The 16,464-nt window shown below is 34.0% G+C and overlaps 2 protein-coding genes across 5 annotated transcripts in view; both read right to left on the bottom strand.

Annotated features, from left to right (window-relative positions):
- The window catches only part of LOC117100994 (hemicentin-2-like), a 33,570-nt gene extending 31,626 nt beyond the window's left edge, over nucleotides 1-1,944 (bottom strand). For 2 of the 4 annotated variants that reach the window (XM_033240826.1, XM_033240828.1), the window contains exon 1: nucleotides 1,746-1,944. The gene's annotated coding sequence lies outside the window, so the exon portion shown is untranslated. The remainder of the gene's footprint in view (nucleotides 1-1,745) is intronic. The other 2 variants (XM_033240829.1, XM_033240827.1) reach the window with 2 other exon arrangements.
- A 13,220-nt stretch (nucleotides 1,945-15,164) lies between these two features.
- The window catches only part of LOC117101029, a 12,241-nt gene continuing 10,941 nt past the window's right edge, over nucleotides 15,165-16,464 (bottom strand). The window contains exon 4 of the mRNA XM_033240894.1: nucleotides 15,165-15,707. Coding sequence (XP_033096785.1) covers nucleotides 15,573-15,707 — 135 coding nt within the window. The 3' untranslated portion in view covers nucleotides 15,165-15,572. The remainder of the gene's footprint in view (nucleotides 15,708-16,464) is intronic.

Below are 16,464 nucleotides of genomic sequence, written 5' to 3'. Positions count from 1 at the left end.
CTTACGTATGAAAAAAAAAATGTTGCACATACTTTTTTGATTTATCTATGTCTACTCTACATCATATCCAATTTTTAAAAAATATAGCAAAAAAAAATGCAACCAACCAAAGTTTGCTGGACTAAAACATTTAACATAATTAAACACAAAATACCTTGGTCTACTTTTATCAGTTAATGCCCTTCACTGAGAAAATAAAAGTACTTACTAGATACATATACATTCTGTTTTTGAAACCTCTGTATGTGCTTTTAAAATTTATTTTTTACTTCACATAAAAACACCTTATGTGCTTTCCTATCGAATATATTCATATTGATATATCAACAGTGCTTTTGAAATTTCAGCAGACTGAATGAATAAAAAAAATGTAATTAAGAAAAACAGAGAAAACTGTTATCACAAAATTGTAAAGCAAAACTTACACAGATAAATTTACATTAAACAGATCAATCAAAAATTTAAATAAAATATTTTAATTAAACTTAAGATTTTCATATCAAAATTCAAGATTAGTTCCTTGGTCACAATGCAAAAAATCCTTACGATTTGAGTTAACGGAAATTATTAATACGAGCCAACATATAACAACTTCCTCTCATGGAATTAATTGCCTGTTGCTGCTGTGGATATCATTCAGTGCTGTGCCTGCACTCAACAAGTTCCTTAAATACAGGCCTAGGATTTAGATAGATATCTGACTGACAGGCAGAGCAAATAACACTGACTGATCAAAAACAGATCTTGAGGATGAAAGAAGAAAAGCTACTTAACTAGTCATTGTTTCCTGATAATTCATTATGATTTCATTACTGATAGGCCAAAATAATATTTATAAATACTGTATGCTGTGGCTATGCTTACGCCAAAGTGCTCGAAATAACAAAACACTGATTGGTCAACTTGGCTTGGCTTTACCCAAACCTTAAAACTAACTCTTGCTATCTCAATGCCAAAAAATAGTTACATTTCATTATTTAACTATAAAGATTAATTACACATTTCCCAGTGAACTTATAAATAATGATTGGTTACCCCAGGGAGGTAAACCCTTCCTTACCCTATTTAAATTTATACTGAAATCAGTCAATTAGCAAACTCATTTAGGCCTACTGTACTACTGTAGGCTTAATCAATAATAATGAAAACTTTCAAAGAATTATTTATGTATTCAAAGATCTATGTAGAATACATTATAAGTAAATAATGCATGATCTATTCAATTATATGTTAAATAATAAATTACTGTAGGTAGGCTAACCTAGGCCTAATTACTGTAGTATGCCTGTGTGTGGTGTGCTACTACTAGGCCATAATAAGATAGGTCGGGGTGGGGAGATAGGGCCCTAGGCCTAGAGGCTAGGCTAGCTAGCATAGATACTGGCCTAGCTAGCCATTTTTTAGCTAGCGCCTCATATTTGGTTAGCCTTTTAATTAAATACTTATTAATTAAATTAGAAAATAGGGTCGTAGGTAGCACCTACACAGCTCAGGTCTTAGGTATAATACTACTTCACAATCGAAAATATAACTTCATTAAAATAACAATATTAGACAAGCTCGGCCTAGCCTAGGCCTCCTTACCTACACTCCGTTATTTTTTCGAAGTGAACCAATGCGTGATGACCCCTTCGAACATTTCTGTTGAGACCACCACCACATAAAACAGACACACCCGAAATTATAAATCGTTTCCGAAAAAGGTGTCATTTAAAATTCAATTAATGCCTAAATCTAATACTTACGTGTGACTGAAAAGTATACTTCGTTTCTTTATCTGTTTCTTTATGCTCTTAAACGAAATTACTACTCAACGATTTTGTTCTTTCAAACTCAAGAATATGGCCACTTCCGGTTTAGTCTCAATACCTGCATTAAACGACTACTGTTATCAGATGTACCACAAGGCAATGCGTGCATACCAAATTGATGACGTATTCGCACTCATAAAAACACCCATTATGAATGAGTCACTGATTCGGTTTTATACGAGACTGTATAAGCGGAGTTCCGATCCCTCAATTTAAATTACAGTGTTGTATTGTTCATATAATTTGAATAACTGAAGTTTAAAGTACTCTCCATGGAATAACTGACGAATGTCTAGTGGAGAGGTGTAAGTTCCTCATGGAATATATTGCGGTGATGCATTGTTTTGGTTTCATTGTGATAATGCACGATATGATGAAAGAATTAATATTATGATTCAGCGAAACAATATAAAAACTGTAACACTAAAACTAACGCTACAAAATCTTCTTTGAAAACATGGTAGAAATAACTTTTCGTTTAATGTTTAAAAAATTACTGTTTTTCACAGGACCTGTTTGCTTTAAAAGCCAAGTGTAGGCCTATATTAAGACAATTCTGTGTATTGTTTTAATGTTGATTTCTCACAAACATTTCGTTCATATTCCATATGATGAATAAAATTATGCATAGATTTATATAGCAAGCAAATTATTTAAACATTAATTTTACCAAATCCGATGATATTCTATACACATGACATTATTTTAGGCTGTCTACCAAATTAAAAAAATGAATAACTTATTTAAAACGACAACAGCTTTCAGGCTAATTTACAGACGGTACAAAAAAAAAAAAGAAAAAAAAAAGAAAACAAAAAAAACTACCAGCCAATAAAATATGTAAAAGAATACAGCAAATACGCTCACTGTCTGATTTTTTTTTTTTCATTAAAATTTTTAATTGTAAAATTGTAAGTTTAACAACTGTGTCCGAAGTACACTCGTAATTTGTCTCCGAGCATTTCTAAACGTTTATTCTTCAGAATCAGTACTATAGGGGGAATACACTTCTGCTACAATACATATCATATCTAAGCATAATAGACTACTACTGTTAACCTAGTGAGCAAGATTCAATACTGTGCTTTTTTATACTTTCAAAAACCATGCTGTACATTGTGTCTAGTCATATGGATATTATTACAATAGTCCAATAATTTTCACACTGTCTTGACTACAACAAGGCCTTTTTAGGAGATTCTGGGCTAGGGCCTATTCCATAGCGTTCATCTCGATACACCACTGAACTCTGTTTCGCGGGGAGAAGGTCTGGCATGCATATATTCATGTATATCAGTTCAAAGTGACCTAAAACAGGGCCCTCTATAATTTCTGCCTTAACTGTATGGGGAAAAAATAATGCGGCCCGGGGAGGTACTTTCACAGATGGAGGGACTAATATCAGCTGAGCCCCATGGTTGTGGCTGAGGTAAGAAACTTTGTGATTATGGCACCTCTAGAAAAATTGCACTCTCAGACATAAGCTAATTATCTTTATATCCCCATTAAAAAAAAAATTAGGTGGGGAGGGGAGCAGGCCGGCTGCCTCCCTCCACCCTTCAATCCGCCACTGGGTCTTCGTGACCTTTTGTAAAAAAAGTCAAGGTTGAAAATTTATCATGTAGAAATTATTGCATTGCATCACACTACTGGACACGTGCACAAAAGCTCGAGTCCCCCCTGTACTCGTTTTTTTAGTTTTACCAATTGTTAATCACGGTCCAATGAGTAGGCCTACCTCGAGCATACAGGAGATGTGACAATTTCAAATAGACCTACAGTAGTTTAACTTCTGTGTTGTTTTTGTAATTTATATTTTCTTTTTCATTTCAGATAAAGTAAATATAGGCCCTTGCATTACGTGCATATAATTATGTGAGTGTGGGGTTTCTTTGCTCTATGGTGTGGGTAAGCATTCGTGCGCGTATAGGCTTACACAATACGGTATTGTTATTGTTTGTTAAGTTTATTATGCGGATTAAACTGGTGGGCAGTTAACTCGGAGCGACTGACTACCCGCTACCCTAATGTACTATAAACATTGCGTTCATGAAAGTTTGATTTTTAGTATATTTCAATATTTGTATTACCATTACCACATTTGTTTTTTTAAAATTAATAAATGACGCACCACGGCCGATGTAATTGTGAACGTCAAATCAGGCAGGTCAAATAAAGGAAAATAAATACAGGTTTCCCACTAATTAGACCCTCCAATTAAAAAGACCACCTCCAAATAAAGACCACATTTCTGGGGTCCCAAATTCATAAATGTCTGTTATCTTTATTATTCTGGAGTCGAAAGCTACCAAGGACTATGGAAACCCTGGTAGCCTATTCTTCTTCATGCAAAACCTGGCTCCTAGCAAAGCCTGGAGGAGTAAGCCTTGCTGGTTTGCAGTCCGTTATTGTTATCGTTATAATTTCCGAATGAGGGCGACATAGCATTAAGCAACACTGTGCAAAAACATAATGATGTTAAACCACCACCACGAGTCTTGACTGTGCTTCAAACAATTTTGGTTTTGTTGCGATCCAAAGATTTACTACAATTAAAAAATAGTGTACCACTGTAGTCGCGTACGTACTGTTTCTATGAGTCTTGAAACGGTGGGCGACGAAGGTGAAAGAGGGAGGCAGGTCTCGCTGATTAGGTGATTAGGTGCCGTGGGGTTAACTCGCAAAATAATGTGATTTGAGGTGATTTGTAACTTTTAGTGCATGAATTTTGTTCGGCGTCCCTAGAAACGCCACTGTACTATTAGTGAAGCTAGTTTACCACAATCATGAATTCGACCTCCATAGCAATGACCATATATGACCATGTAATATTTTTAACGAACATAGGCCTACCAAGGGAGGAGGAGCACTGCCACCCCACCTCGCGTTTTGCCACTGAATTTTACAATTTAAATGCATATCAGTGTTAAGCTTTGTCTACACTATCAAATTTCATCAAAAAAACCGTCACATAGAATGTGATGGAAAATAAGAGTTGAACACGTTCAACTTTTTTTGATACAATTTTGTAGTATATGTGATAGGCCTATGACGTCATATAAAATTTGATAGTGTAGACAAATCTTTATGTATTGAAATTAATCACTTATCTATTCTGAAAATGTTGTGTTCACCCACCCCCACCCCCACCTTAGTGGTGGGGGGGGGATAATTCTGTATCCGCACCTACATCAGTGACACAGGCATTCCTGACCGCCGATTGGTTACAATTGTTACATACATTCGGAAACAATGAAAGTACTTACATCAATAGGCCTATTATATTAAACTTTATTCAAAAATTGCCAGATCAAATCTTTAATGCGTCTGTAATATCGTTTGTGTTTTGTTATGTTTTAATATGAAAATACGAAAGATTCAGTTATATATTCGGTTGACACTTATCTATTCTGAAAATGTTGTGTTCACCCACCCCCACCTTCGGTTGTAGTGGTGTATAAAACATACGATCCGGTATACAGTATTAGGATTTTGTCCAACTTGTTCCGTCAGTTTTTTTAATGAAGTCAAAAAGTTAGTTTGGGTTTTTCTTTTCTTTTCTTTTTTTTTTTTTTTTTTGGTATATTTTGTATTTGTCTTTTAAATGATTTCATTATTTTTTTTTATTTTTCAAATTTCAGGGCTTCTGCTGTGTTAGTATGGAAAAAGGATGATGATCATGACACTGATAACAGGACGACGGATCCTTTCATAGGGAGGATACAAAGGCATAGTGTAGAAGAGTGTTGTCTTTGGCTTTCAGGTGACTGAGTCTACCCTTATTGTTCATGCCTTTGAACAAACTCTGTAAGTGAAGACATAAACCATTTGAAATCTTAAAACCAATGATTATTCTGGAAATTCCAAATTATCGTAACAAGTACTTTAATGCTTTTAACCTAGTATTTAGTAATGTGTTTCCAAATTACAGTACTTCAGTAACTTTTCTGAACAGGAGCATGACTAGGATTTTTGGCGGCTGAGCCGGAATGGAAATGGCACCCCTTTCCTCCTTGGAGGTTTTTTATTCTGTGAAAGAAAGGAAAAATATGATCTTTTTAGAATTTGGAACTATGGTGTAGTACTTGATTTTATGCTTCTTTTTTCCATATGAAATGTTTTTTTACACATATCTGAAGTGCAATACAACTATTTATTAGTTCAACTCATAATAGGTTTCAACTATTGATTGAACGATTTTAATGTTCACAGTAACTCTACCTATACCTTTTTTTAACCAACATAATGTACTACTATTTTGTATCTTTTATTTATTGTTTTGTTCTTTTTAGATAACCATTTTAATTATTTGTCTGCAGTGATTTTTCATATGGCTTTACATTTATAAATATTTATTTGTCTTGTGCTGTTCCCCATAAGGCCTTGGCTGGAGTAAAAAAAAGCAGTCTAGAAAATATGAATACTGCCCTCTGTTGATGAGTAAGATCAGTTTGCTAATGATGAGTAAAATTATTGGACCTCCTTGGAGCTGCTGAATTTTTGGTAAGCTTATTATTCATGTTTATTGTTTCCTGTTAGTATAGAGAGTTGGCAGATCATTGATTATTCATGCATAACTGAAGTGAAATATACCGGTATATATAAGAGATTATATAGGTGTTGTCAGGAAACTACTCAGATATACTACTGTAATTCCCGGTTCAGAGAAGGTTGCTCAATTCCAATAGACGAATGGAAAAATTTGTATTAAGGCAGGGGTGGGCATTAAAATTGGTCGTAGGGCCAGAGTGAATTTTTGATTCAACTTCGAGGGCCACACCCAAACTTTAATATTTCAGTGCACTTCCGAAAAACTTTATACACTGTTTTATGGCGACTTTATGCTCAGTTTTACTATTACTTTAATGATCGGTGTCGGGCCGCAAAAAAACAAGGTATTTTATACCAGCCGAAGACGATTGGTGGGGCGGCCGGTGAGAGTGTTTGTAATTAATTTTCGCGGGCCGCAAAAAATTCACTGGTGGGCCACACCTTGCCCACCCGTGTATTAAGGTGATATAAAATACTTTTCCAACTGTCAAAATAGACGAAGTATCTTTATGAAGGGTTCAAAGGGTGGGGTAAAGCTGGCCCCGTCTACGTTTTCACGATTATATGGAAAATGGAGAAGAAAAAAGTCATTTTCAAATTGAAGTCCGAGATTTCTTACATCAACCCCAACCTTAGTGAGATTGAGGTGGTGTACATTCCTGGATCCGCCACTGATCACGCTACCTCCGGCATAGGCCTATCATGCAGTTATTAATAAGAGCATTTTATATGTACCTCCATGATAGGAGGGCCTATACTTACGATAGCTGAGCAAACTTCTCGTTGTACGTGCAGCAGTAACCGTTGGAGGAGTCACTATCATTTGAGTCGACGACACAACAATATTCGAAGGCGTGACTAGCATTGCCATGGCAATCACTACTTTCAGTGCACACTCCGTGAACTCGAGCCACTGTATATAAAAACATGTGTTCTGTTACTCCGTCAATTATAGACCATCCAAATAAATAGTTGCCTGCACTAAAATGAACGGCTCTTTTATTACGTGACCGGGGTGATTCCAAAGTTGCTGCAAAAATGGTCTGAACTTTATTGGAAGGCAGAGACTAGCCTGTGTATATTATTTTCATTTACTGGTATTCAGAAGGCAATGTAGAAATGTTCAAATACAAGACAAATACAATACATCAAAAGAAATAAATTTATGCCTAAACTAAAACACCAATATCACAAGAAATTCAAATAATTCAAATTAATTAGGCTAATATAAATAAAATATGATACGATAGCGATAAACATATCTTATCGACGGTATGAATCCACACAATGCATGTTTTCATTCAATTGCGGTAAACTGTGAATGGAAATGCGAATTTCATAAATTCTGTAATCTAAATAAAACTAATAAATAAACATAAATACATATAACATAATAGGCCTACGTACATAAATAGACCTATGCAAATGAGCCTACGATAGAAGTGCGGTAGAATTTGCTTACATCAAAAAATTTTTTTTTTGCCATTACTCTCAATCTAACAAGCTAAACTCTAGCTGTGGTGTCAGCTAATAGTTTAAATAAAACATTTTAAAAACATCATTTTAACAACATAGTAGTAACAACTATAACTATATACGTACCAAGACATATTGTAGAAATGGCAAAGAAGGCGCGCATCTGGACAAAAATCCTGGGTACATAGGGCGACCAACGCTATACGCAAAATATAGCTTTCCGTTTGCTGCTGTCAACGAGTAAATCGATCGCTATATTTATCGATTTATTTACAATTTTGTCGAAGAAGGTATGGGTTAAACAATATTAATAGATAAGTATATTACTTTCTAGGCCTAAAACAGATCACAAAATTATATACAGCAGGAAACAAAATAAATGATTCTGTAGGGTAATGGAAATTTATGCATTACATTTGGAATGAGACGATGCTTGATTGTTATTTTTATATATTGATTTTGTCTGACTATGATGTTTACGGTTCATTTATATTAAGGGATGTTAAAGCAAATGCCTCTTAATAGTGATGCAGCTCGCTATTATTAGGAAATAATATCGTAAATAGGCCTATGCCATTGCCTTAAATTAATTACTCAAATTAGTGCACGAATAAAGTATTAATCATATCAAAACATAAAGATAATAATGATGATATCATAAATAATAATTTTCCTGTTCGCGTTAATTTTTACAAATTATCACTACTTTCGCTATAGCGCCCCCTTTAATTTGCTTTAGGAGAGATAGCCACACCCTTCCGGGTCGCGAGCTGACGAATTTGAAGAGGACAATAGCATAGACATATGACCCATATGAGTCAGCGTTAATGCGACCTTTATTATTCCTATACAGTATCTAGTTGAGAGGATGTATATATTATAATAATAAACTAATGGTAAACAGTATAGCGCATATTGTTAAACCCTCTATGCACTTCACATTACAATGTCTTATACCTTTATGCGACCTATTATATGATTTATATACAGTATATACTGTAGGCCTAAATATATATTATATTAATATTATAATATATAATAAAATGATACATATTATATTCATATTCTATTGTTTAAACTAATATCATGTTATATTTATTAATTTATTGTATTAACAGGTATTTACAGGATGGCATATTAAAATGTCTCGTCTATTTGTCCCCAAATTAGCCTACATTTTTCGCCTTCACCATTGAGAAAAAGGGTCTTTTTTGATAGAAAAGTACGTTTTATCTACGGTATATGACAATTATAACGGTGCAAGTCGATTATGTTTTGAAAATTTGTTGTAGTTTTACCAGTAGTTTTATGACACCTCCTCTCGCTGTTTTGAATATGAATACAGTACAAGAAATTCGCTGTTTTTGGCGGTTTCAAGCTTGTTTCTCTCAACACTTTTTGAAAAATGGTTCCCGAATTCTCAAAATTATGCATAAAATGGGTTCACTATTTAAGAAAAAGTGTACGCGAGGAAGTGTTCTATCGGTAATATACTGAGGCATTGATGGCCTTGTAGGTTATGGATGGGAAGCAATTTGAATTCAAGTTGTGATATCATTAGTCCTACGTCTGTTTTGTGATTTTTATGATGTTTTATGACGGCCACTCAGAAGGGCAGTGTCTGTCACAGAGAGGGAAACTTAAAAAAAGAAAAATAGAAATAAATTAACTAGGCCAATATTGAATTGACCTGTTTGCAAGAAATGGCAAAAACATCTCTTTATCTCTCATAGTACTTTTTATCAAAATACCAGCAGCACAATAATATTGAATTGTACTGTACATCAATAAAAATCTTTATTGAACTTCTAATTGTAAAATAAAACAGTCGGTGAGCAGTGCATGGACGCGGTTATATTTCTGGAACCGTGGTCTACATCCGAGTTGTCTTATTTAATCATGGTTTGATGTTAAACAAGTAAATATAATAGTGTAGGTGAATTTATGCACCCTCTGACCAGCCTACGCCCTGTCTCTTATACACATCTAGATGTGTATAAGAGACAGCCATCGTGTCGGGATTCAATTTTTCGACATTAAGTAGGTCATCATCAGGAACCTGATGATGACATAGGCTAATGTCGAAATATTGAATTTCGACACGATGGCGTGCATTTCGATAATCGGAGTTATGTATTATACTATCTTATCAGATCTGTGGACCTTTCGGTTTTATATAACAATAAATTTATATTTATATAGCACAGAATACTATAAACCTCTGTGCGCTTTAAAAGTAAAAGCTGGAACAGAATTAAAAGAAAAAGTATATAATTGCTCAACAGTTTTGGGTTGTAAACTCATTCAATTCAATAAAAGCATTCAATTGACCAGATTTTAACAGTGTTACTGAAATAATCGTCTATTTCAATGTTGCCTAAACAAACAACAAATTTGACACAAAAATCATAGCAACAAATTTGACACAAAATCGTAGCAACAAATTTGATGATGTCGTAGTCAGCTATTGGGGCAGTCCCGTAAATTGTTTCTATTGGGTCCACAATTATACAAATAATGGGTCCACATTTTTAAAAATAGGTCTAACTTAGGCCTATACACTTTTTGAAAAATGGTTCCCGAATTCTCAAAATTATGCATAAAATGGGTTCACTATTTAAGAAAAAGTGTACGCGAGGAAGTGTTCTATCGGTAATATACTGAGGCATTGATGGCCTTGTAGGTTATGGATGGGAAGCAATTTGAATTCAAGTTGTGATATCATTAGTCCTACGTCTGTTTTGTGATTTTTATGATGTTTTATGACGGCCACTCAGAAGGGCAGTGTCTGTCACAGAGAGGGAAACTTAAAAAAAGAAAAATAGAAATAAATTAACTAGGCCAATATTGAATTGACCTGTTTGCAAGAAATGGCAAAAACATCTCTTTATCTCTCATAGTACTTTTTATCAAAATACCAGCAGCACAATAATATTGAATTGTACTGTACATCAATAAAAATCTTTATTGAACTTCTAATTGTAAAATAAAACAGTCGGTGAGCAGTGCATGGACGCGGTTATATTTCTGGAACCGTGGTCTACATCCGAGTTGTCTTATTTAATCATGGTTTGATGTTAAACAAGTAAATATAATAGTGTAGGTGAATTTATGCACCCTCTGACCAGCCTACGCCCCTGATCATGTTAACAAAATCATGATCATTAAAGTACATCTTGCATCATAGGTCAAGTGTTCTACTGTCCCTCAACATGAAAACAAATTTCATTGAAGACATCAGAGAGACATAAGAGGGTAGCTTAGCCCAGTCGGCTAATCTGGTGGTAGCCACTATGTGTGCGCTGAAGCGTGGAGATCTCTAGGTCCCCGGTTCAATTCCAATCACTGCTGTCCTTGTATTTCAGCTGCAAGTTACAATAGCGCACAGTCTTTCGGATGGGACGTTTAAGCCATTGTGCATTTATGGCCATTTGCATGTTAAATAACGTTATACACTTTTCAGAAAAGGTAGGGGATTGTCTCCCGGTGTGCTGCCCAATCACCACCTGAATGACCCCACAGGAAATAAGTCTTCTTCTACACTTTCGTGGGCTATCATTGGTGTTTACACCAAATAAAGCCAATCCAATCGAATCCAATTACAAAGTAAGTCATAAAACACCGGTAAGCATTTAATGCAGTTTATTTTTTAAAGCTGAAACTAACATTATTAATACAGTAGACATAATTAGAAATCAAAATATAATTTTTACATCAATACAACTAAAGAACTCTTATCATAACTTACTGAAATACCTGTAGGCCTACATTAAAAACCACTGGTTTGTGGAATTCCATAACCATAAATTGGCAAGTAAAGTTGGAAAATCTCACATCTTGCATAACATTCTCTTATTTTGTTTTATACTTTCTTATGCAGGTAGCCATGGTATACAGTCATGGTATACAATTGTGAACTATATCACTTGCTACATCAAAATCGTTAACAAAATTAATATGTTTGGCCTACTGTATTAGCATCCACCTCATCCGCAGTGTACAGCATTGTACAATACGCCTCTGTAAATACTGTACTCTTATTAATACATATACGTACCATCATCCTTTCCAGATTATCAAATTTTGTTTGACAAAATCTTGTACATGACATGCCTAAATATGGTAATAATGGTATCCCACCACGACCAAGGGTGGCGCCAGCAGGGCATTTTCCCACCCATCGGACAGGCCTAGACCCCCTGTCGTCCAACAAACGACTAGGTCGTAGGAACCAGAAGGAAAAAAAAAAATAATAATTTGCCTATCCAAATAACGTAATTTTGATTGGCAATCCCTAATATTGTGGTCTAAAAGCACATTTAGGACAAAATTAAGCCGTAAAAACCCTGTCAACCCTAACAGTGATTTTTTATTCCGGGGCCGTCCACCGTGGCCTCGTTGTCGCCTTGGTTCAGACCCCTCCGCCAGACACGTCAGTCCCCTTGTCGACAAATTTCTGGCGCCACCGCTAACCATGGCCGCATATAGACACTTCATGACAATGAATTTGATGAATTGTATAAATATGGTCATAATGGCAGCACATCATGACCATATATAGGCACATCATGACCATATATAGGCACATCATGACTAAATATAGGCACATCATGACCATATATAGGCCCATCACGGCCATATATAGGCACATCATGACTAAATGTAGGCACATTATGACTATATATGGGCATACAACAGTTTTCTGTCAAAGAAAATTTGATAGTGTAGACAATGATTTAGACTCAACGAACTGGTTTGTCGGATTTATGATCTTCATTCAACACCAAATTCATCAATTCATTTCAATCAAAACCTTAATTCAGTACTATTTTGTTTCATTTTCTGTAGTAATATTAAACAAGAAAAACTATTCTATGACAATGTGCCCATACTGCTAGTGGCATATATGGACCGTCCATATTCACTTCGACTAACATAGAGCTTATGGCTCATTCATTTACAAGACTCATATGGCCCATATCATTATGTAATATATATAGCTTATTACTTACTTGTGTAGGTGAAACATAGTGCATTACAATTGCACAAATGTGTATGAAAAATACATGTTAGATGCAAAATATGACATGTTCATATGGTATGTGACACCATGTTTGTATACAACACATATGACACATGCTTGATGACACATATTGTAACATGTATAACACCCAATGCACATAATGCAACACAATGACACATGTTTGTATGCAACATGTATACATGGACGCTACATATCTTAATTAAGCATGCCACAAAAGTGAACTTCGCTCCGCTACCAGCCTCGTATACAAAAGACAACTGATGCACATGTGTGTAATTCAGTACATATTCAAATTGCACTGAAAAATAAGTGCACAATGGTGGGTTCTTCTGTGCATTTTGCATTCCAGGTGGCTAGCTTTGCTGAATTCTTTCATGTATGCATATAAGCCATATATGAACCTAAGAACCTCTGTATATCTAACACACTTATCAAAAGTGGAGTGTACAAACCCATAAAATATTGTGAGCAGTGCGGTTTCAAAGAGATTATAACTGGTATAATAAAAAAGCTTATTAAAATACATTATAACTAAAACTAAGAATTGATAAAATTATTATTATATATTAAATAATTAGTAAAAAAACATTCAAAAGTTATAGTACCTGAACAATTATATTGAAAGGTTTTTGGTTATTCTATGATATATATGCTAACAATATTCACAATCAATATTGTTTAAAGTTTTGTACATTGCTATATTCATATTGATTATTTCTATTAACCATTTATTTTTCGCAGATTTCAACACATTTATTTTATTGTTATTATTTTATTGTTATTTGCTTTTTCTCAGTTGGCCTATATTATTTCTTTGTAAAGCGCATAGGGGCAATGTGCAATATGCGCTATATGAATATAACATCATTATTATTAATATTATTATTATTTATATTTATGGATGAATTATGCACTTATCAATATTCAGACTTCATAATTTTAATCATTTAATGAAAAAACCCAAAGTGTTAATAAAAGGGGAACAGTACATTACTACTGAATATTTAATGTAATTTTCATATGGATTTAATTTTACTTGTTGCTAAGCAACACCACAATGTTAGCTCTAGTTAGCATGTACTCAATGCTTATATGGTAATAATTCGCATATAGCATATTTCATCCTTTAATTGTTCATAGATTTACCAACGTCATTTCAGTAGGTCTATATAAATTTGACTGTATTTCATTGTCACTAAGTGCCTACAACCACAGTAATTAGTTGGAAATTAAACAAAAAAACATGTAATGCATATATTTTCTGGTTTTCATTTTATAGCTTATTGTTAAACACAAAAATCATTAAACAAACAATACATTTCTACAACTGAATTTAACTAAAAACCTACAGTAAGCTTAAAAGTAATTAGCAAAGAGGAATTTAGTAAAAGTGATTATCAGAGCCACCACAAAGTGTGTTTATATCAAATTAATACTTCATCAAATACAAGTTCACAAATACTCTGAGTATATTAGAATTAACAAAGCTTCAACAACTTAAAACTAAAAGAGAGTACTAACTGAGAAAATTTTGAAGATTAAACTACTTGTCATAATGAATGTCACTTTAGCCATAATTAAAAAGTTGCTATGGTTTCTTCCAGGTAGAGTAGATGTTTTTAAGCAACCTACTTCCAATGGAATGTGTTGACATGTTATTGAGGCACATGGGATTGGTAAGTTATCTTCTACAACAGAGGCATATCAAGTGGATATAAAAATATACTGTACAGTACAGTACAACTGAACCAATCCAAAATGGTGCGAAAGGCATTTCAAAGGCACGCTGCTAGTAATATAGCAAATTCATGGGAGTTGCCCAAATATGGTCATGTGCCTAAATATAGGAAACAATAATGTATTAAGAATAGCATTTAGCCAGACATGGAAAATATTGTTCTTAGAATAATGAATGCTAATGATGACAGGATATGACTAAGCTCTTGAGAACAAACAGCATTCTTGTAAACTATGTAAAAGCAATTATTTACAACATACTTGTAAAAGTATTTTTTTTTTCATTATAATTCCATCCATGGCATATCCACCAGTTTCAAGCAACATAATCATAAAAAACTAGCAATTAACATGCAATAATCAGGGTATGAATTTCTTCAAAATGATTTACTACAGCAATTGCTGTCAGTGGTGTGGGAAACTTGAAATTTGATAATATATTCATTATTTTCATTAAATAAGCATTTGCATGTAAAATTCCTCATTAAAATTCTCAAATAACCCTAAGTAATACACTGATTGATTTTTTTTTCTTTTTATAGATGTTTATACCAAATTTATGTTTGTATAATCATGCAGCTCTATTATAGCTCAAAGTATAATTATTAAATCATAAAGATAATTAACATAGTTAGGGTAATTAATATGGTTAGCATAACAATAATGATTAAAACAGTTAACAGACTAGGGAAATTAGATTGTTGGGGTGAATAATATTTATAAATGTAAACGCATAATCAATTATTGCAGCATTAATTTACCAAGTGTTTGACTTGTTATTTAATTTTTGACAGAAGATTCTAAATCAAGTTCACTCCTCTGTGTGCTCATTTTCCTGTTGTTGATATTCATTATTTTTCTTTTTCTTCCTTTTTTTCTTTTCTGCAGGTTGTGAAAATATCATCAACAGGATGCACTTTGTTGGTTGGATGTACTATGGATGGCGCTGGTTGTCAGATCTGTTGGGGTTGGGGTTGGATACTGGAGTAAGTTGTCTCCTGGTCTGGGTGGTGGATTACATTTTTCTTGTCAGTTGGTAAACTGCGAGGCAAACCCAGATCTGCATATTGTAGGCCCTCTACATTTTTCTGTAGTTCACATATAATAAGAAGAGTTAATAAATCAAATATACTGATGACAAAAAAAAATAGCACAATTTAGCAACACTTCTAAGTATAAAATTTATCAAATCTTTTTATAACTTTATAAAATTTTGTTTACCTAAAAATTATATGAAAAACAAGTGCAGTAAGGTTTGAATTAATAAGTGTCCAAGGGACTAATAAAGAACTGCCCAAGGGACTAATAGTATAGTGAAAAACAGGGCCCCCGTGACCATTTTCCGGGGACCAAGGTTTCTCTGCTGATTCGGCATCACTAGAGTATAAATAAAAAAATGAGCGGGGGTGAGCCTCCTGAAAAAGGGCGGAACATGTTTTTTGGCGGCCATTTTTAAAATGGCCGCTAAAATCAAGAGAATGGCTCATAACTTTACTTCTACTCCATGAAAAAGGGTAAATCTGGTGTCTAACTAATGTTATTAGGGTCACTGAATTCAATTAGACATGTTTCAAAAACCTAGGATGGCAGCCATTTTGAAATTCAAGATGGCTGTCATAGTAATCTTTAAAAATCAAATATTCCATTATAATTCCACTTCCTGTCATTGAAAAATGGTAAATTTGATGTCTACTCATATGTAATTAGGCTCTCTGAGTCCAATAAGAATAACTTCCATAAGCTAGGACGGCAGCCATTTTGAAATCCAAGATGACCACCACATTAATTGTCAAAAATCAAATATTTTGATATATAATTGCATTTTTCCTCGCTCAAAAATGTTAA

The sequence above is a fragment of the Anneissia japonica genome, unplaced genomic scaffold (assembly GCF_011630105.1).
Source record: "Anneissia japonica isolate Jap-2015-1 unplaced genomic scaffold, ASM1163010v1 scaffold1785_len1016330_cov206, whole genome shotgun sequence".
Classification (NCBI taxonomy): domain Eukaryota; kingdom Metazoa; phylum Echinodermata; class Crinoidea; order Comatulida; family Comatulidae; genus Anneissia; species Anneissia japonica.
This window is presented reverse-complemented; position numbering and strand designations above follow the sequence as displayed.